General features: G+C 40.2%; 1 protein-coding gene across 1 annotated transcript in view; it reads left to right on the top strand.

Annotated features, from left to right (window-relative positions):
* dnah1 (dynein, axonemal, heavy chain 1) overlaps positions 1-22,790 on the top strand; it is a gene marked incomplete at its 5' end in the record, with an annotated part of 293,077 nt that overhangs the window by 54,769 nt on the left and 215,518 nt on the right. The window contains 6 exon segments of the mRNA XM_052017691.1: positions 2,841-2,982; positions 6,292-6,447; positions 7,494-7,692; positions 11,362-11,615; positions 17,691-17,903; positions 18,260-18,424. Coding sequence (XP_051873651.1) covers positions 2,841-2,982; positions 6,292-6,447; positions 7,494-7,692; positions 11,362-11,615; positions 17,691-17,903; positions 18,260-18,424 — 1,129 coding nt within the window.

Raw genomic sequence — 22,790 nt, forward strand, 5'->3', positions numbered from 1 at the left:
AATGAGAAGTCAAAGAGCCATAGAGTCTTAGGGAAACAGGCCCTTCGGCCCAACTAGTCCATGCTGACCAAGATTCCCATCTAAGCTGGTCCTATTTGTCCGGGTTTGGCCCATAGCCCTCTAAATGTTTCCTATCCATGTACCTGTCCAAATGTCTTTTAAATGTTGTTAATGCACCTGCCTCAACCAGTTCCTCTGGCAGCTCATTACATATACTTACCACCCACTGGGTGAAAAAAGTTGTCTCTCAGGATCCTATAATACCTGGTTCCTACATGAGCTCATTGAAATACAGAAAAGATACAAAATTCTTATGAGGCTTACAGGGTAGATGCAGGGATGATGTTTCCCTTGACTGGGGTGTTTAAATCCAGAGTTAGTCTCAACTAGTTATTCAGGGGATAGATGAGAAAATAATTCCTTCACCAAGATTGATAGTGAATTATTGGAGCCTAGGTATATAGTGTCAGGGCAGGAAAGTGATGCTGAGATAAAGATCAACCATTATCTTATTGAATAGTAGAGCAGACATGATAGGCCTGCTGTTTTTTTTTTCATATGTTCTATGTCTTAGATTGGTGTAGCCTCAGCAGTAGAAGCATCATATTTCACATTGTTCACAACAATTAGAACTGTAGTGTTAAAATGTATTACATAAGCATCCACATTTGATGCACACTTTCTCACTTACTCCAGTTCTTTTCAATCCTGTGCATAAATGAAGGCTCCTGGAGAAAGGCATCAAGCAGATGTTTTATTTCAAAGTGCAACCTTAGTCCCTTTGTTCAGCATCTAACAGTATGCTGACATTATAAGTAAAGAAAGGTTAGACCAGCAGAAGACAAGAATCCCAAGGTAAAAATGAACCGCATTGGAAGTTATGCTGCATATATGGCATCAGTCAAATTGTAAGAACCTAATAAATAGGCCATTGGGCCCTTCAATCTTGGTCCGTCATTTATCAAGATCATACTGTTTTCCTGAACTATCTCCATAACCCTTTATATCCCAAACTATATATTAATTTCTATTTTCAATGAACATAGTGACCAAGCCTCCATAGCCCTTCACTGTGTGCTATTCTACTGTGTGGGGATTCTAACTCCTGGAGGGTTAAACTTGAGCCACCACTCTTCTTACAGTAGCCCTGGTAGCTCTCCTGGCCTCCCAGCACACCAGACCTCTCTTCTGGCTTGTACCTCTGTCTCTTTTAGAGAACTCGAGAGCTGTTTCCCTCTTCCTTGCAGGCCCTCTCTCCTTCATGGCAGTCATCCATCTGGCTGCTATGAGGAGTGTACCTTTGGGAGCTCAGGGCATTCTCTGATTGCTGCACAGCATTGAGATGAGAATTATGCCCTGGAGATTAAGGAGCATCTTGCCAGAGAGGGTGTCATGCTTTGTTGTTGTCTACTGATAGATTATCAGTCTTAGCATGATCAGGGCAGTTCTGTTACCTGATTATCTCCAGCAACAGCAACAGTAGCAGTTGGCAGGAGAGAAGGAGACTGAGGACTTGGTGGAAGACGAGCATGTCAGTGGGCAGAAGCCTCCATTGAGCATTCAATCATGGCTGTCATCCAGGAATTCCTAGGAGACCTCATTCCAATAGCTCTGCACCCAGGCAGAGGCACAATAATTAAGGCAAGAAGGAGACACAAGAGTCTGCTGTTTCTGGAATCTGGAACAATAATCAAACTGCTTGAGGAATTCAGTGGGTTGTGCAGCATCTGATGGGGAAAGGAACTGTTGACGTTTAAGGTCAAGACCCCGCATCAGGGCTGAGAGTAGCGATGGAAGATAAAATAAAGAGGGGGAGGGTGAGACAGGGGCCAGTAGGTGATAGGTAGACTGAGGAGGGGTGAAGGAGCAATCTACCTTACCCTGCAACATTTCATTATCATTTTATAAGTTATTTATTAAATCACAAGGTATCAGAAACTCAAACATTTTACAGTGATAGAGTTTACTGAGCACCATTGTGCCTGTTTAGTAATACTCTCTAAATCAGTTTGCTTGCCCTAACATTTCTACACAGTACTGCCATTAGCATACTGATGGAAAGGTGATCTCTTACAATGGAAGTGGCAGCAGGTGGTTGTGACAGAGAACCACAATGATGCACAACTTTGTTTTTATTGGGAGAGTCAGATTAATTATCCACATGCCTTGCTCATAAGGACCATGTTGTTTTTGGGAGATCTGCTCTAGGTAAATAGGGTAAAGGAGTGGAAAGTGTTTGTGGCTCACCACCCTCCAAGGTGGTACAGTTAGAAACATTTCATGTAAACATGTTATGTACTACCAGTCAACCAAGAGCTGTTCTGAGTCTAAATGAAATAAAAACAGAAAACGCTGGAAATACTCAGCATATCAGGCAGCATCTGTGGAGAGAGAAACACAGTATAACTTTCAGGTCAATGACCTATCATCAAAACTAGGAGAAGTAAGAAAACATGTTTTAAGTTGTAAAGGAGAGGACTGGAGAGAACAAAGGGCTTTGTGTGTGATAAGGTCTAGACAGGAGAGATTGAATGATACATGTGGTGCTGTCTGCTGATCGGCTGGTTATTTGTAGCTGATCTGTCTGGAGGAGACTTAAATAAAAGATGAATAAGAACAAAAGAAAAGCAAAATTATGCTGGAACTTTGAGATATAAAACACCGAGGTCAACAGGTCAGGCAGCATATGTAGAGAGAAAAACTGAGTTGCTGATAGATTGGTTGGATTAAATTATTGATGCATTTAATTTATATCTGGAAAGTTGTTCTGTACTTTGGATATGTGTAAACATTTTATACCATTTCATTCATTCTGAAGGGCTAGTTCTCTTTGTTTGCAGATGGGCTTCAATTTCTGCGCCTCACATGATCAATACACGGGTGGAGGTAATAAAAGCTCAACACATGGAGGAGGAAGAACATTTCCGAAAAATCCAGACATCAGACCAAAGTGCTTTGCAGGAGAAGCTCGAAGGATTGCAGGTACTCATTTCATTTTCTGTAAAGATCCGTCAAAACTGAATGTTGAAACACTCAGACTAGTCTTCTACAAGTTAAGTTCTAAAGATAAAACTGATCATTTATTTTATATTTTTGGCTGTTTTGATTAGATCCATCATCCACCCCAGGAAAAATATTTTGGCAAGTAGTTACTTCAGATTGATGACCTTTCATTAGAACTAGGAAAAGTTAAAAATTGAATTTAAACATATTTTAAGTTTTAGAGAAAGGGAGAGGGTGGAGAGAATGAAGGGAAATGTCAGTGATACTGTAGGTGGTGATTAAGAGAGATTGAATGACACAAGTATGTGGTAGTGTTGGCTGAGAGAGGGTGGTGAAGGCTTGTTAATTGTAAGCTGATCTTTCTGGAGAGATGGGTATTGGTTTATTATTGTCACTTGTACCAAGGTACAGTGAAAACCTTGTCTTGCATACCGATTGTACAGATCAATTCATTACACAGTGCAGTTACATTGGGTTAGTACAGAGTTCATTGATTTAGTACAGGTAAAAACAATAACAGTACAGAGTAAAGTGTCACAGCTACAGAGAAAGTGCAGTGCAATAAGGTGCAAGGTCACAACAAGGTGGATTGTGAAGTCAGAGTCTATCTTATTGTATAAGGGAACTGTTCAATAGTCTTATCACAGTGGGGTAGAAGCTGTCCTTAAGTCTGGTGGTATGTGCCCTCAGGCTCTTGTATCTTCAACCCGATGGAAGAGAAAAGAGAATGACCCAGGTGGGTGGGGTCTTTGATTATGCTGGCTGCTTCACCAAGACAGCAAGAGGTAAAGACAGAGTCCATGGGGGGCAGGCTGGTGTCCGTGATGCACTGGGCTGTGTCCACAACTCTCTGCAGTTTCTTGTGGTCCTAATGAGAAAGGTAAAAGACAAAAAGTAGTTGAATTGTGAGATACAAAATATACTGGCTGTTGAAAATCTGAAATAGAAGAGAATGCAACTCTGTAACTTAAAACGCGTTTGATTTCTAACATTTCCTGATTTTGATGAAAGGCCCATGTCATATGCATTCGTAGGAATGTCTTATGGTCTTTCTTTAAACATTCTGCAAAAAACCTGCTCACAAAGGACCTGATGGGTCTTCTTTCTTCAGAAAGTAGAGTTACCTAGAGTTTTGAGCACCTCCTCTAACCCTGTTTCTTGCAAGGACGCTATCCCTTTCTCTCAATTTCTCTGCCTCCGCTGCATCTGCTCCCATGATGAAGCTGTCCACTCCAGGACATCAGAGATATTCAACTTCTTTACTAACCGTGGCTTCCATCCTACTATGGTCTAGAGCTCGCACCCAGATCTCTTCCATTTCCCACACCTCTGCTCTCACCCCCACCCCTCCCAGACCCAACAGGGTTACGTTCCCCCTTGTCCTCATGTTTCATCCCACCAGCCTACGTGTCCAACACATCATTCTCCGCCACTTCCGCCATCTCCAACGTGACCCCACCACCAAGCACATCTTCCCCTCCCCACCCCTTTCAGCCTTTCGCAGGGACCGCTCTCTCCGCTACTCCCTAGTTCACTCCTCCCTCCCCACCCATCCCACTCCCACCCTGGAGACTTTCCATTGCCCCCGCCATAGGTGTAACACCTGCCCCTACACCACCTCCATCACCTCCATCCAGGGACCCAAACAGTCCTTTCGGGTGAGGCAGAGATTTACCTGCACCTCCCCTAATATCATCTACTGCATTTGGTGCTCCAAGTGTGCCTTCTCTACACTGGCGAGACCAAGCGCAGACTAGGTGACCATTTTGCAGAACACCTACGCTCTGTCCTTAACCACGATCTGCATCTCCCCGTTGCAGGTCACTTCAACTCCCCCTCCCACTCCATCACAGATATATCAGTCCTTGGCCTCCTCCACTGCTGAGTGAAATCCAAATGCAGACTGGAGGAACAACATCTCATTTTTCGTCTTGGGACCTTACAGCCTAATGGGATGAACATCGAATTCTTCCACTTTAAGTAAACCAATCCCCCGTAACCCCACCTTGCCTCTTTTCTTTTCTTCCCTTTCCTAACCTATCTCTCTTTTTTCTCCTTGCCATTATTTTTTTTCTCTCTCTCCTTTTCCTCTCCTCCCCTCCCTCCATGCCACCTGCCTCCTTACCTTTGACCCATTGCCCAGTGGATCTGCTCTCCCCTCCTCTCCTGCATCTGCCTATCACTTATCTGCATCTATCTATCACCACCTTGTGCCCACCCCGCTTCCCCTCTTTTGTCCACCTGTCACTGCTCTGTTTCTCCCCCCTATATATTGGGCTTCCCCTTTTCCTATCTTCAGTCCTGAAGAAGCATTCTGACCTGAAACGCTGACTGTCTGCTTTCTCCACGGATGCTGCCTGACTGCTGAGTTCCTCCAGCATCATCGTGTTTTTTCATCTAGATTCCAGAATCTGCACTCCTTTGTTTCTCTTGTATTTCTTTTGAGAACCTCCTCTATTTCAGAATTAGCAGATTACCACATGTAAGATTCTGGCATCCTCCTCACTTACATTTGTTCAAAGAAGTTTGCCATAATTATAATAGCAACAGCATACATTTAATGTGATAAATGTTCCTAGCTTCTTCACTGAGGATTTAGCAGACAAAGTAAATAAAATCGAACAAGGGGGCATTTCTAAATGTGGTCAATGAGGTAGATTTCAAGATGAATCAAATGAAGCTTGGAAGTTTCAGGATTTAGGCCTTGATTTCCTGTGGTTCAGTGAAAAGATATTAGCATAACTAACAGAATAGGGTTAGTGGAATGGTGATGACAAAGTTTGGAAGGAGAAGCTTGGGGTCCTAATTGATCCTGAACTGAATTACTGACTGTATGTTTTTTTCAACATAAAGGATACCCATTTCCACTCTGTAATGTCACCCATCTCTGCCCTGTGGAAAGATCGTCGGTGCTTTTGTTAACCCCTGCTTGGTTATTCCATTCTATCTCTGCTTGGTTATTCCTTGGTCTCTTACCTTGAACCCATCATAAATTTATGATGATGCAAACCTCTGCTACATGTTTTCTAACACATTCAGCCATCACCATTTCACTTGTTAGCTTCAATTGTCTCCATTAACCATTTTTAAAGATTTTATCCTCAATTTTAAAATCTCTCTATTAGATCTAAATTCTTCTATCTTTTTAATACAGGTTGGATTAGGAACTAAGCAGTATAGGCATCAAATTTTGTAAATATTCCCAACCACAAACATTAGCGGCATTTGTATCACTGACACAGAGCTTCCATAGGTAGCTAATTCCTACATGTAACTTTTATATTCCAGATTGTTGTAGCTGGATTTTCTACTTATACTGACATGAGCCGTGCACATGAAACTGCCAATGAAGTCAGACGAATCCACAAACAGTTAGTGGAATCACAGAATCAAGCACAGCTCTATAACAGCAGAGAACGCCTCTTCGAGATGCCAGTCACCAATGTGAGTATATTCAACTAAACACTGGGGCAGGAATAATGAGTATAAATTCCCACAATAATGTATTCTGTGTGTTCAGTTATTCACTGTATTTACTAATGATACAGATACCACAAGAGAAATCATTGCTGATGACAAACAATATACATAGTGCAGGGAGTAGAATAAAATTACAAGAGACGTTGGGGTAGATCTTTAGTGGTAGTGCCAACACCTTTTGGGAATTACCAATGTATCCATATGGAAGTTCCAAAGTGGGGCAAAGATGCTGGCTTAACGCAGTAACAGCAACTTCCACTGTGCTGTTGTTGCTACTGGTTGCCCTTGTGCTTCAATTGAGCCCTCTCCATACAGTTCCATGCTGAAACTGCAGACTTCTCTGCTGTGTCATCTCTGGCACTAGTGTGAGGTGACTTCCTCAGCGACAGGATGTCATTTACACAGGTTCCCAGGGAAAGAGGTAGAGAAGCAGGGTTGAGGTGAACAGGGTATCGGGGACACAGCTGTAAATTTTGAGCCAGACATACCAGGGCTCTTTCTCTTGAAAAGTATTAGGTGCTAGTTCAGTTAATAATTTTTGAATTTGTGATTGATAGAATTTTGGTTGGCAGAGTTACTAAGTAATACGGAGCCAAGGCAACTAAATAGATTTGAATTACATTCAGACCATGATGTTATTGAATGGCAGCGCAGATTTGAGCAAGGCATGGTCAGCTCATGATACCATGTTTCTCCGTTGTCAAGTTCCATTGACATTTTACTGACCCAGATCTTCCCAGGCAATTCACCTCATTGGGCTACCAACAGAATAGAACAGACTTACTCATGTACTATTATTATGAATGAGCCTAGATGGTCAGTGTCAGCAGGAGGGTTGACCATGCTTAATATTTAATTAAAATATTGTCAATCCTCCTGCTGTATGACTATCTAGGCCCATTTATAAATAATAGTACATAAATACATCAATATTTTGTTCATTGTAATGGAAGTATATAACAGGAGCATTGGCTTCCAGAGCCATGTGTTGAGTACCGTTACTTTACCAGTATGACAGACTTCACAAGATGGCCAAGGAATTCCAACCGTATCGGGATCTATGGACAACTACATCAGACTGGTTACGTTGGTATGACAGTTGGATGAATGATCCATTGAATACCATTGACGCAGAACAAATAGAACGGAATGTAATTGATGCCTACAAGACTGTGCATCGGTGCAGCAAGTACTTCAAAGACATTCCAGGTAAATAGTTGTTTTGGTTTTCATTCCAAAAAGTCCATTACTTCTGATCATTTCAAAGGTAATTTTAGAAAGTTTATCTTATTATTTAATTTAAATATTTCTGTTGTTATAGAGCTATACACTCAAGGAGACAGGTTTTCAGCCCAACTCATCCATGCTGACCAAGGTGCCTTCCTAAGCTAGTACCATTTACCTGTATTTGACCCATATCTCTCCAAACCTTGCCTATCCATGAAACTGTCCAAATGTCTATTAAATGGTAATTGTACCTGCCTCTACCACTACCACTGGCAGCTCCCTATATCCACCACCCTCTGTGTGGAAAAATTTGCCCCTCAGTTCCCCTTTAAATTTTTCATGTCTCAGATTAAACCTATGCCCTGTAGTTTTGGACTCCCCTATCCTCGAAAATACTTCAATAACTCCTTCACTCCAAGGAAATGGTCCCAGCCTATGCATTCTCTCCTCATAACTCAAGTCCTCCAGTCCCAGCAACATCCTTGTGAATCTTTACTATAACCTCTTAGCTTAATCAGATTTAACCAGAATTGCGCACAATACTCCAGGTGCGGTCTCGCCAAATCAATGTGCTGAATGGTTATGCAATGATATGCCTGCTGTTGCAAATTTCAGTAGTGCTTGAGGGCAAGGTCTCAGAACAGAGGGCTGGAAGCTGGAGGCTAAGAATCAAGGCTGGAGTTGGGTTGGTGTGCAAGGTGAGTCCCTGGGTGTAGGTGTCCAACAAAAGGTTAAAAGATCCTGACCAAATTGGGGTCAGGTGGTGATTGGATAAGTGAGCAAGGATTGAGACCTAATTAGAACCACTGGTGGGTAGAGACCTTGGAGGAAATCAGAGAGGTTGGAACCATTGGGTGAATTGGAAGGTCGTGATTAGGGAATGAGGGAAGAGTTTGATGCCTTATTTGGTGTTGATTGGGGTTTGGGTGGTACTGGGGTGTGGTGGTCAAATAATCAAATTGTGGATCTTACTTATAAGGGTCCTGTGTTGTGAAAACATGATTGTCCGGGAGTGCCCAAAGATGATCCTGCTTGTCTAATTTGATTGTTGTTCTCCAAGATCCATCTGTGATTTCTGCATCAGTTGTGTTCAGGATGGCATCATTCACTATAAAGCCAGCTGGAAATGGTTAGAATCAGTTCTGGTCAAGGAAGAGTCAGTTTTCAGTTGTATAATGCTGCAACAATGAAAACGTATAAAGCAACTGAATTTCTGGGCATTTACAAATAACAATGGCAGTTGGGGGCAGTCTCAGCTTTGAATCAGAATACGAGTCCCAGTGCAGTGATGAGAGCATAAAAGTCAAAGTCAATTCCAATTTAGTACTTGTGAAGCTGCCTTTTGATTGAGGCTCTGTTTGTTTTCTCAGGTGCATGTTAAAGATCTGACCACCATCCATGACACTTGGCATAATTCCTTTGCTCTTCTTTAAAATAGTGCCACTGGATCTTTCACATCCACTGAGAGAGTAGACAGAACCTCAGTATAACATCATCTAAGAGATATCTGACACTGCAGCATTCCCTCAGTATTGAAGTTCAGATGATTTGTATAAGTATGTGGTACTTGAATCCAGAGTCCTCTTACTCGGAGGCACGAGTACCACCATATGAAGCACAGCTGACACTATATCTCCATGCACATCTTATATAATTAGAGAAAGAAGTCAGTATTGAACAATAGGCTTTTGCTTTGCAAATTGTAAGAATTTTTTTGTTATTGGTAACTTCATAGCCGAGTTGTTTATTAAACCAGTTACATTGAATTTCTACATTTTTATTTCTTTCTCAGTTTGAGAGCAATGCATTTTGAGGAGTTAAAGAGCTTTGTTTCATTATCACTCTGGATATAGAGAACTGTAGTCAAGCACAGAAAAAGATTTATTAAACATTTTTTTTTCTTATCCTATCCACTCCTCTACTGATGATAATGATTCTTTGCTGCAATAGGGTGATAACTTGCAGGCCTGGTCCCTCTGCACAAAACCCTGCACTTGCTTAGTCTGGCTGTAGGAAGCCAATCTCTTCCCAAAACATCCTGGACTCCAGCCTGCATGATCTCATCAGTAGCAGAAGCTGTGGTGGCATAGTGATACCAGCCTCCAAAGCCCTGACCCCAGCTTTGCCAGCTGCTAAAGCTGTGGGGGAATTTTAGCAGTTTTTAAATGACCCTGACATTCAGACATTTAAAACTATTAAAATTTAAGTTAAAAATAATCTTAAATGAAGTTAGCTAAGAAGACCTAACAGCATTTACTAATAACTAAAGACTTTTAAACTAAAACAAACTAATTTTGCATTTGTAGTTTATCCTCCCTTTTGCTTCCTATGCTGAAGCCCTACAATTTCCATTGAAGTCACTGAGTCCAGTGGCGGAGCAAACTGACAGATTCAGCATCCGGAACTTTACAGTAAGCCTGGAACTTTCACTTTTGACAATGCATGTGCAGAAGTTCCTGACTTACTGAAAAAGGGGCTAAGTAATAATCCTTATGGCTGGAATATTTGGCATTAGCCTGCGAGATCCAGTCAATAGTTCTACAGTTAACGTCCATAGTCTAGGACAGCCACAAATGGTGACTGCACATGCATGCGCAACATTTGTTACCAGACTATTTCACTTGTTTCAGCATCATGGACAAGAAAGATTCACTCCTTATCTGCCATTTGCACAAATGCAGCTTTGAAAACACTACATTGTATTATGTGTGGAATATTGGAATTTGCATATATTTTATCAAAACTTTAAAAATAGCTCTTGGTTTTAGAAATCAGTCCAGATATTTGGGTTAAAACTAAAGAATATGCAAAAGTGGATGCATGCAAAATTAATGGAAAACGTACAAAAACACAAAAATGTTGCCTGAACAAAGCATTATAGCTGTCAGTAAAGATTCAACTGGCTGAGGCTTTAGAATATAGACAGAGGCATCCTGATAGAATTAAATTATTAATGGTTTAGGCAGATGTGGTCCAAATGTTTCTACTTGGGGGGAATAATCCAAAACTAGGGTCTATATATGTATGATTGATTAAATTACTAATAATTCCAATAGTAATCTGAGGAGAAATTTATTTACCCAAGGAATGTCTTTCATATGGAGCTTGCTACTGTACTCGGATGGGAAAATTATTTTAAATGGTTTCATAAAGAAAGCAAACAAGTGAATTAAACAAAAGTGAATAGAAAGGTGCAGTGAATGGTTGAGGTGCGATAGATGGAATTGGAAGAATATAAACAGCATTGACTATCAGGATGAATAATCTATTTCTAATTCCCATGCTTTCTTCTATGTAATGTTGATTAGTGAATGTAAATTACTGAATGTGTGTCGGAATTATTGAATAAACATATCTCTCTCTCTCTCTCTCTCTCTCTCTCTCTCTCTCTCTCTCTCTATATATATATATATATATATAAATATCTATCTATCTATCTACATATATATATATATAAACAAATGAAAATACTGTGTCTTTTGAGGAATAATTTTGATAATACCAAAGAGGTTAAATGGAAACTCATTTTTGCTTTTGTTTTAGGAGAAATACTATAACTAGTACACTGCAGGTCAAGGTGGTTAATGATTTGTTCTTACTGGGCAAGATTCAGAAACTTGCCAATCATTCCTTTACATTTACCAATCACAGGTCTTTCAGAAGTTGCACTGAAAATCCGATCAATGATTGAGGAATTTAAGCCGTATATACCCCTGATTCAAGCACTGCGAAATCCTGGTATGCGAAACAGACACTGGGAAACGCTATCAGAGCAGATCCAAATACCAATCAAGCCTAAGGCTAATTTGACATTTGCACGATGTTTGGACATGAATCTTCAAGACCATGTAGAGGCCATTGCCAAGGTAGCAGAAGTAGCTGGAAAGGAATATGCCATTGAACAGGTAATTTTTCAGAACTTGGCTTTATAGCTGCTGTAAAAATTTGTTATCAGTAAAACTTGGAAGAATGATACAAATGATGTTCTCCAGAGAATGGTCCGATGCCTGTTTTTATCCACTGCCTTTCATAATGACTGTAGGTAGTTCTCCTTTATACGTCTTCAGCTTGAACTTATCTGGCTGAGGGAAAACTAACCAAGACTCACCAAGCGTCACAACTCAAAACTCCTAAAAATTTATCAAAACTAATAAAAATTAGTAAAACCCTTAGAAATTATCAAATCTAACATTACATAACATAACTACAAAAGAAATACATGATGTAAAATAGCATGCATCATATAGCCTCTATTCTCCAACGATCTTACACAGCTTTAGCTCTTGACTGTAACAGTAAATTGAACACACAAGTGTTTTATTCAGAGGATGTAGATTCAACCTCATTCAGAGGATGTAGTTCCCATCTCTATAGGTGATCACCCTTGTTCACAGTTCTCTTGCAGTTTGCTAAAGTTTTCCTCCAAATATACCTATGGCAACTGATTCATCCATTGCTTCCTCTAGATCTGTTAGAGGCTCACTTATGTTAATAAATTGCTTGATTTAATGTTGTCATCATATTTCACAGATAAATTGTTTTGATGGGGAAGCATTCTTGGTTTATCAGCATCTAGAAAAGTCCTTACTCTAGCACTTATCTGTTGATGTGGAAGTTTCATGGACAGCCATACCACAAAAGCTCTGCAAAGAAAGCAGATGAGTAAATCATGTGCTTGTGTTAGTTCTCTATGCGTTTCAGAAAGGATGCTCCTTTTGCAGATTCTTCAGCTCCCAATCAGTTTTAAAAGTTTCTTTGAATAAAAAGGACCTGTGGTATGAGGGATATGAGGACAGTGATATTAGGAGCATGATAAGTTTGCAGATGATACCTGTGCAAAGGGTAATATATTGCATTCAAGTGAGAAAGATTTGGTCACTGGACCAAACAATAGCAAATAATATTTAACTGGGAGAAATATAGTGCCTTGCAATTTGGTAGGACTATCACAGAATGCTCATAAAATTTCCAGGGAACAATATTGAAAGCAGTAGAGAGGGAGAACACACAAAAAGACAATAAAATTAGAGCAGGGGTAGGCCACCTGGACCCTCAAGCGTGCCCTGCCATTCAATATAATCTTGGCTGATCTATGCTGGCCTCAACTCAACTTCTGTGCCAATTCCTTACAGCCCTCAGTTCCCTTTTCTTTCAAAATGTACCCACCTCCTCTTCAAAGACATCTAATGATCTAACCTCCATAACCCTCCAAGGCATAGAATTCCAGATATTCACCACCCTCTGTGAAAAGCTCCAATGCACCTCAGTTTTAAGTGACTGTCCCATTGTAACTAGGTATCCTCCTTCAAGACTCTCCCAGTCGCAGAAACATCTTAACATCTATCCTGTCCTGCCCCCTTGGAGCCTGATATGATTCAATAAGGTCACCCCTCATTCTTCCAAACTTATTCTTTATATGCTCATAACTGGGCATTCTTCTCATTTCAGGAATTAGCTCAGGGAATCTCTTTTGGACTACCTCCAGTGCTAGTTTTTCATTTCTTAAATAAAAGTATCAAAATCATATTGACTTGGTTTGATTACATTAATCTTTTCTAAATGACTAACTCTTTCTTTCTTGATTAAAGATGCCAGCATCTTGCCAACAACAGACATTTAACAAAATGGCCTATAGTTTCCCACTTTTTCTCTTCCTCCTTTCTTGAATGAGGGAGTCCCATTTACAGTTTTCTAATCCATTGGAAGCCTCCCAGATCTCAGTGAGTTTCAATCTTTCAAGTCAATGGCTCCACTACTTCTGCAGCTGCTTCCATTAAAACCCTTGGATGCAGACCACTGGATCTTGGTGGGTTTGTCTGATTAGTTTTTCCGATACCCTGTCACTCATGATAGTGATTGTTACAAGTTCTTCCCTGCATTTTAAAACTAGTCCATTGGATATTTGCAGTACAGTGAAAGGTAGTATTGTGCTCGGGTCACTTTAATGTTCATGATCAATAAGGTAATGAAGTTCTAACCTGAGCTGCAGGTGTTTTCATTGCATGACAGTATTCAGAATAGCTATTCTCACCACCTCCTCCCAACCTCCCCCATGCCTTGTCTCAGCATCCCACAACACTATATTCCCACTTTCCCATTGAATCAGACAGTGATTTAGTCTCCAACAAAAGCAAAAATGAAAAAAATCCCATTGCTCATAAGAGAAATCAAAGCTCACTATTTTGCTGCCATAAAGTTACCTTATTAAAAATCAAATGGAGTACTATACCCCCATCTTGGTACCAGATTATGGTGGAAACATATTGTCACCTTGAAAAGGGTATAAATAGAGCAACAGGAAATGATCTCTGGCTAAAGTATCTCATTCATTCAAATATGCTTAATAAGTGACATGCTGAGTAGAATTAACCTAATAGGAATTTATTAAACAATTAAGGAGCTGTCTAGTTTGCCTATTGAGAGAATATTTCAGTATAACTGAGTATGGAACATGTTTAATTATGTATATCTTCCTTTCCCGGAGAGTAATGAGCCCCTGGCATATGTTGCTGTGCTGCTGACTAGTTTAATGTATATCTTCATGAGGAAACTATACTAGTTCTTCACTGGGGCAAAAATTGTTTCATGCAGAAATAAGCATCTTCCTAGGTTAACTTTTGATACTTGATCTGTGTAATTTCCAGGAATGGTTTTGATTGGCTGGGGTTTAAAATTAATTTTCCTGAGTTTTTTCCCCCATTTACTGTTGGGGTTTTCTCTGTTCTTGTTTTGCTTTCCCTAGAAGGTTAAATGACTGCAGGGATTGGAGGCAGTTTGAAGTTATGGAATAATGGGAAGGTTGTGGTGGGATTGCAGAGAGGCATGGCAGTTTGGAAAGTGGGGTATGAAATATATAGTCATGAAGATCCTGCCATAATGATGTATCTTTTCTTCCCTATTAATTTATTGTGTTTACATCATTTGAATTAAATAATATTTTCTTTGGCAGCAATCTGTGATGTGATTCACCACAAAAAATAATGCTTGAGGCATGACAAATACGGGCCAGAACATACAGTATGTGCTAATTGAGGGATTTAGAGTGCCTTGTTAAGATCTTTTTCTTGGAGTGGGCAGACTTTGTTCTACGTTAAAGTGATTATAGTAATTTTCTTTTTGTTCCTCATCATGTAGAGCATGGGGTGATGATGACTGGTTATCCATTAAGTAGCATAGGTTATTGGCCCATCCTTCCATCTAACCTTAGGGGTTTGTCAGGAGCTATGGCTATGAATGACAAAATTACAGTATATATCTATTTGCTCTAGTTAGCATACAATGTAAAGGTACATTGGTGTTCTGTAATCCTGAAGAGATTTCATTGCATAAGTTTTTTATTTGCCAGCAAAATAGGTTGCAATATTTTTTAGAGTCACAAATGTTTCATAGCATGGAAGTCAAATATCAGTCTAGCAAGTTTATATTGGCATGGCAGGCGCAGTTGTGTAGCGATTAGCGTAATGCTATTGCAGCGCCAGCAAACTGGTTTCAATTCCGGTCTCTGTCTGTAAGGAGTTGTACATTCTCCCCCATCACTCCGTGTGTTTCCTCTGGGTGCTCTGGTTTCCTCCAACATTCTAAAGATATACGGGTTAGGAAGTGATGGGCATGCAATGTTGGCGGCGGAAGCGCCAACATCACTCTATATATGAATTAAACACTCTAAGCAAAAGATGCATTTCACTGTGTGTTTCGATGTACATGTGAGTAATAAAGATATCTTATCGTATCTTATTATGTTGAGCCCTCTCTCAACATATTTCATCCCTTTAATCAAGGATATTGTGGGCTCTTTAAAATATATAATTGTAAAATTGTAAAAGGAAATAAGGGAACACAGGACATGTTGAATGATTGGTAGAAGAAGAGAACAGCGTTCCAGACATCCCCGGGAAACTAACACTGAATCAGAGATGAGGACTTTCTAAATTTAATATAAACAATAAAAAAAGCAATGATGGCATTAAAGAGGGAAATCACTAGCACTGAATACTTTCCACTTTAGGATTTTGAAGTAGGTAGGTGAGAATATTGCAGATATGCAAACTATATCATTCAAAATTCTCTTTATTGGGAGACCATGTTCTTAGATTGAAAAATTGTACATGCAAGAATAAAGAAAGATGAAAGAACAAAACAAGGAAATTATAGATTAATTCCCGTGCTATATCTTGACAAGAAATTTCTAGAGTCTATAAGTATAGAGTGACTGAATACCTTGAAGTATTTCAGTCAATTAGAGAGAGAGCTAGGGTGGGTTTGTAATGTGTAGGTCATGCCTGAAAAACATATCAGAATCATAGAAATTTATGGCACAGATAACCTACCATATCAGACAAAATAGAAATATTCTCTCAATAGTCATATGTATATAAATTTGCCAATGAGGCAGTATACTCAGAAATATTAATAGATTAAGTAGTGAGGATAACTGTGGCAGATTAGGCAAATGTATCTAAAATGATAAGAGTCTTTTTTCAATGGTGGAAAGCAAGAAGGAGAGGAAGTTGAGGGAGACTAGGGTCAGTATAGTGAGATAAAGTATTCTGAACAGCTACAGAAAATAATAAGATAAGATATCTTTATTAGTCACATGTACATTGAAACACACAGTGAAATACATCTTTTGCGTAGAGTGTTCTCGGGGCAGCCCGCAAGTGTCGCCACGCTTCCGGCACCAACATAGCACCAACACCACAACTTCCTAACCTGTATGTCTTTGGCATGTGGGAGGAAACCGGAGCACCCGGAGGAAACCCATGCTGACACAGGGAGAACGTACAAACTCCTTACAGACAGTGGCGGGAATTGAACCTGGGTCGCTTCCATACACAGAGGGTGTAACAAATTTAGAATTCTTCAGCAAACATAGATACTGCGTCTATCAGTAATTTTAAATCTGAAATTGATAGATTTTTTTTATCAACCAAAGGGATATGGGAAAAAGGAGTTATGTTACCAATCAGCCGTGATATTGAAAATTGATCATGATATCCCTCCTAAGGTGTGAGTCCAGAAATGTCACATCACTCTATATGTGAATTAAACAGTATAAGCAAGACAACCTCAACCCCTATATACTCTAGTTTTCCAGATATAAAGGCTAGCATTCCATTAGACTTTTTAATTATTTTCTGTACCTGTCAGAATACTTTAACTGTCTATCTTCTTGTCCACTGCTATAAGACTTTTGAACCAATCACCTCTTGCACACCCCCCTTCCCAGTGGTGCTGCCATGTTCCTGTATCTCTCTCAGTTATTCAAATTATAGTCATTTCAGCATTTCTTTTTACACCACTTCAGTTTGCACTACAGTCTTTGCACCATTCTGCTATTTTGTGCTTGTTGCTGTATTTATTGTTGTATTTATTATTACCATGTATACTGTTTACTCAGTGAGCTTCATGCAAGCAAGGAATTTCATTGCATCCTCGTATATATGACAATAAACTAATCTGTAATCTTTGGCAGAACAGGTATGAGGAACTGAATGGCAGAACAAGCTCAAGAGACTAAATAGGCCACATCTGTACCTGTGTTCCAATATGGACTCTTTGGCCTGTTTTCTGTTTGGAAATGATATGTTGTTGGAGAACATTCTTCACTCCTCATGTTTATGAACTAACCTGAAATATTTGTGGTTCTCAATGTGTCAACTTTATCCTACGCAGTCTAGTCTTCTATATAAACTAATACTCATTCACTTTAGGTAAAATTTCTGTGATATGGAATTGCTGTACGAGTATATTCACCACAAAGAGTGCAACAGTTCAACAAGGCAATTGACCACCACTTTCTCAAGGACTTGCCAGTAACACATTCTGTAAATGAATTAAAAATAAATACACAAGATTTATTTTAGTAATGCTAGCACTTCAGTGCAAACATTCTAGTTTTCAAAAGGTTTCAAATCAATGCTGGACAAATTTTAGAACAAAAACAAATCTCCAAATGCTAATGTTCAAAATCTTATTTATAGGCCCTGGATAAGATGGAGGCTGAATGGGAAAATATCTTGTTCGATGTAATGCCATACAAAGAAACAGGAACATATATCTTGAAAAGTCCAGATGAAGCTTCTCAGTTACTGGATGATCATATTGTCATGACACAAAGCATGTCTTTCTCGCCTTATAAGAAGGAATATGAAGCAAGGATCAACAGTTGGGAAAGCAAACTACGGATGACTCAGGTGAGATTTGCATAAATGTGTAATTCAACAAGGGTTTCTGAATCTGAATGCAATCATCACAGATTTACAGCTTGACTTATTACTATAATCAATAGAAAAAGGAAAGAAAATCTAGTCCTCTATACCATATGAGAAAGTTATCAGAAATGAAAACAGATAATGCTAGAAATAGTCAGTAGATTAGGAGAGGAAGAAACAGGGTTAACATTTCAGGTTAATGACTTTTCATGAGGAATGCTTAGATTTATCCTTTCCTTAAAGACCTGATCAAAATTACAAACCACAGCTAAGAAGAATAAGCAATTATAGCTGCACTGACAAAGATTCCATTATATTTGTATTTTGCGTTATTTCAGGATGTCCTGGAAGAATGGCTGCAGTGTCAGAGATCTTGGATTTACCTGGAACCTATCTTCAGCTCTGATGATATTAACAGACAGCTGCCGGTGGAAAGTAAACGATATCATACTATGGAACGGCTATGGATAAATATAATGAAAAATGCAAATGAAAATAGACAGGTACAGTTGTTATTATGCTTTTATTATTGATTAAAAAAACTGTCTATTTTTAATGATCTAATTATAATACTTAAAATCTTCTTGGCCTAAACTTGCCAAGTATCATGGAGGAGCTGGCCGCTCTGATGTCTTTGTTATCTTGCTATCTAACCAGCTGCATGAGACAGATGGGAGTAGTATGGATTACTAGCTTCTTATGGAGAAATGCTTTGCTTCAATTTATCCTCCACAGCTGTCTTCAAATTGGTACATCAGTTCATCAATGTACAAAGCTGATTCCACTCTTCTACCTAACTTTTATCCCTGAATTTTCTTTAATTCTGAACTTTCTTCAGTTGTCTCTTGGCTTTGTGTCATCTTCTACCAAAATATACATGTCTCAATCCTACCGTGTAACCTGGCCTATGTAATTTGAGCTTTCCACAGGTCTGCTCATCTTGGCAGCCATTCTCATTCAAGTCCATCACTTCCATTAATTTTTGGTCCTTATTTTACCCTACCTCCTTCCTGTCCCAATCACTCTTTATCAGTGCTGGTCCTGCAGACTATATCAGTGGTTAATAATCACAACCCTGTCTGCATCTCCCTTCAGTATGCTTTGTGGGTTAGGAGAAGGCTGTTGGAATCCATGAGTGTATTGTGAATGATTGAATTGATATCTTGACCTGGACAGAAACTTGACTAACCATGTCCCACTAAATGAAGCTTACCTTCCTGTTTATTCCTTCTGCCATTTGCCTGCCAGAGAAAGAAAAACACAATGAAATGTGGATCTTTTCATCAGATCCCATCTTGGTCAAATCTCTCTATTTATTTGGCACCATTACCTCCCTTGAGCACATCAGCTTGTGGCACTTCCCAAACTTTTCATTTTAAATCCTCACTTAACCATCAATAACCTTTCAACCTTGGTGAATCAGCTTTCAATAAAACTTATTATGCTTTCTCTCCTCTGAGTTCAGAGCCTTCTGTTCTGTTGTAATTCCTCCACCCCAAACCCCTCGAAATAAGCCCTTTTCCCTTGCCTCACTATAACTATCACATCAATCACAGATAAGGTCTTTCCTGATCACTTCCTTGTTATGCTGTCATCCATATCCATCCATCTTCCTCTTCCTACCTGTATTTTCTTCCATGTTTATCTGTGAAAAATGAATCTGAATATATTTATATCTGCACTTTCAAATCCTTTCACAACAAACTTTTGGTAGCTACCTACCTGCTCAACCATTTCTTCACCTTCAACTTTGCCCTGGACCCAATTAAAATTATTGCTTTCTCACCCTTGTCATGCTCCGCACTACAACCTTTATTTCTGTTCTCTTAGGTCCAAGGTAGTGTATATGGCAGATGTCAGGTTTTGATTTTAATTATCAAATCTAGGAACATCATATAAACACCATTGTTTCTGCTTTCCTCTGCCTAAGCTGCAAATTATCCTGGAATGCAACAATAAACTCTGGGTTCTTTTCGCCTCTGCAGTCCATTATCTTCAACTTCTTGTGTCTACCGATTCCACCCAAAATCTGCAGGAAACTCACTGATTTATGTATCTATTTAACTACCTCTGCTGTTTCCTTACCTTCCCTTGCTGTTCAGGTCAAACTTCTAAGATTCTCCAGAGACCCATCTCCTTAACCATAATCCCACTAAACTGCTCTTCACCTGACTTTCCTTCTTGGTCCCCATATTAACTGATATTGTTTGCTGTTCTCTGTCCTCATGTACTGTCCCATCTCCTTCACATCTGCGATTGCAAGCCCTCTCCTCAAAAGCTACCCTTTATACTTCTAACTGGAAAATTAATGTTCCGTCTTCAACTGATCCTTCCTACCCTAAGCCTCGAATGTGTTGGCATAATACAAAGCTATGCCCACGTTTCCTTGAATCCTTGCATAGAACAATACGGCACAATACAGGCCCTTCGGCCCACCATGTTGTGCCGCCCTTCAAACCCCACCTATGACTATCCTAACCCCTTCCTCCCACATATCCCTCTAAGTTAAATTCCTCCATATGCTTATCTAACAATCTCTTGAGCTTGTCCAATGTATCAGCCTCCACCACCACCCCAGGCAGCGCATTCCATGCACCAACCACTCTCTGGGTGAAAAACCTCCTCTGACATCACCCTTGAACTTCCCACCCAATACCTTAAAGCCATGTCCTCTTGTTTTGAGCATTGGCGCCCTGGGAAGGAGGCGCTGGCTGTCCACTCTGTCTACTCTCAATATCTTGTATACCTCTATCATGTCTCCTCTCATCCTCCTTCTCTCCAATGAGAACAGCCCTAGCTCCTTTAATCTCTCCCCATAATCCATACTCTCCAATCCAGGCAGGTTGCAATCAGATTTCTTTCCTAGCATGGTACCAAACTTGCTCTTAACAAAATTACAAATAGCGTCCAATGTAACTGTTGCTATGATAAGCCATTCCTCCTCATCCTCTTCAACTTGCCTGGAACCTTTGTTTGACCACAATATCCTCATGCAACATCCCTCCTCCACCATCTAGCTGGGTGAGATGCTCATCTGGCTCAGTTATCTATCCCGTTGTGTAGCCAGTGAGTCACCTACAATGACTTCTTCTCCTCCTCCCACAATACCTCTTAACTCCCTTCCTTTGTTCTCTCCAATTTCTCATATGCAAGCCATACCTTGACAATGTTATAGAGCATAGAACATAGAACAGTATGGCACAGAAAAAGGCCCTTTGGCCCACGATATCTGTGCTGAACATGATTCCAAATTAAACTAAATCTCTTCTGCCTGTACATGATCCATATCCCTCCATTCCCTGCATATTCACTCTAAAAGCTTCTTAAATGCCACTACCATATCTGCTTCCATCACTACCCCTGGCAGTGTATTCCAGGCACCTACCACTCTCTGTGTAAAAAAACTTGCCCTGCACATCTTCTATATGCTTTCCCCCTCTCACCTTAAATGTATGTCTTCTGGTATTTGACATTTCTACTCTGGGGAAAAAGATTCCGACTGTCAACCCTATCTATGCCTCTCATAATTTTTTAAACTTCTATCAGGTTCACCTCAGCCTCCGACGCTTCAGAGAAAACAACCCAACTTTGTCCAACTTCACCTTATAGCTCATACCCTAATCCAGGCAGCATCCCGGTAAACCTCTTTTGCACCATTTCCAAAGCATCCACATCCTTCCTGTAATAGGGTGAACAAAATTGCACACAATACTCCAAGTGTGGCCTAACCAAAGTTTTATATAACTGCAACATGACTTCCTGACTCTTATACTCAGTGCCCCAACCAATGAAGGGAAGCACACCGTATGCCTTCTATGTCATCAGCAAACATATTGACAGGTTCCACATCTTTGCTGATGACGCTTGGCTGTACCTATCATCTCTTCTGATGTATCTACTGTTTAATAATTGGCTGGTCCTTTGTTATTCAGCACTTCACGTGTTGAAACTTAAGTACCAGAAGGTCAAGGTCTTTGATCCTTGCTGCAAATTCTGTTCTTGAGACACTGACTCCATTCCACTCCAGGGCAACTCTTTCAAGCTAGTTTGGACTGTTAGGAAACTGAATGACATAATCTCAAGGTGAGATTCCGATCACATATCTGTCCCACTCCTATTGCCTCCAACTCTGTAACTCTTCCCCTGCCTCTGAAGCTTTCATCCAATTAGAGACAAAGGTGGGAAGATGTGCCTGGAAGCTGTGGAAGTGGGTGAGGTCCTCGGTGAATACTTCTCTTCAGTATTCACCAAGGAGAAGGGCCTTGATGACACTGAGGACAGTGTTGGTAAGGTTAATGTTCTAGAGCATGTTGATATCAAGTGAGAGGATGTGTTGGAGCTGTTAGAAAATATTAGATAAGTCCCCGGGGCCTGACGGAACATTCCCCAGGCTCCTCCACGAAGCGAGGAGGAGGTTGTGGAACCGTTGGCTAGGATCTTTGAGTCCTCGTTGTCCACAGGAATGGTACCGAAGGTGGCAAATGTTGTCCCCTTATTCAAAAAAGGTAGTAGGGATAGTCCAGGGAATTATAGACCAGTGAGCCTTACGTCTGTGGTGGGCAAGCTGTTGGAAAGGATTCTTAGAGATAGGATCCATGGGCATTTAGAGAAACATGGTCTGATCAGGGACAGCCAGCATAGCTTTGCGAAGGGCAGATCATGTCTCTCAAGGCTGATAGAGTTCTTTGAGGAGGTGACCAGGCAGATTGATGAGGGTAGTGCAGTAGATGTGGTCTACATGGATTTTAGTAAGGCATTTGACAAGGTTCCACGTGGTAGGCTTCTTCAGAAGGTCAGAGGGCATGGGATCCAGGGAAGATTGGCCGTGTGGATTCAGAATTGGCTTGCCTGTAGAAAGCAGAGGGTTGT

This window comes from Pristis pectinata, chromosome 6 (genome assembly GCF_009764475.1).
Source record: "Pristis pectinata isolate sPriPec2 chromosome 6, sPriPec2.1.pri, whole genome shotgun sequence".
In the NCBI taxonomy this organism is placed as follows: Eukaryota; Metazoa; Chordata; class Chondrichthyes; order Rhinopristiformes; family Pristidae; genus Pristis; species Pristis pectinata.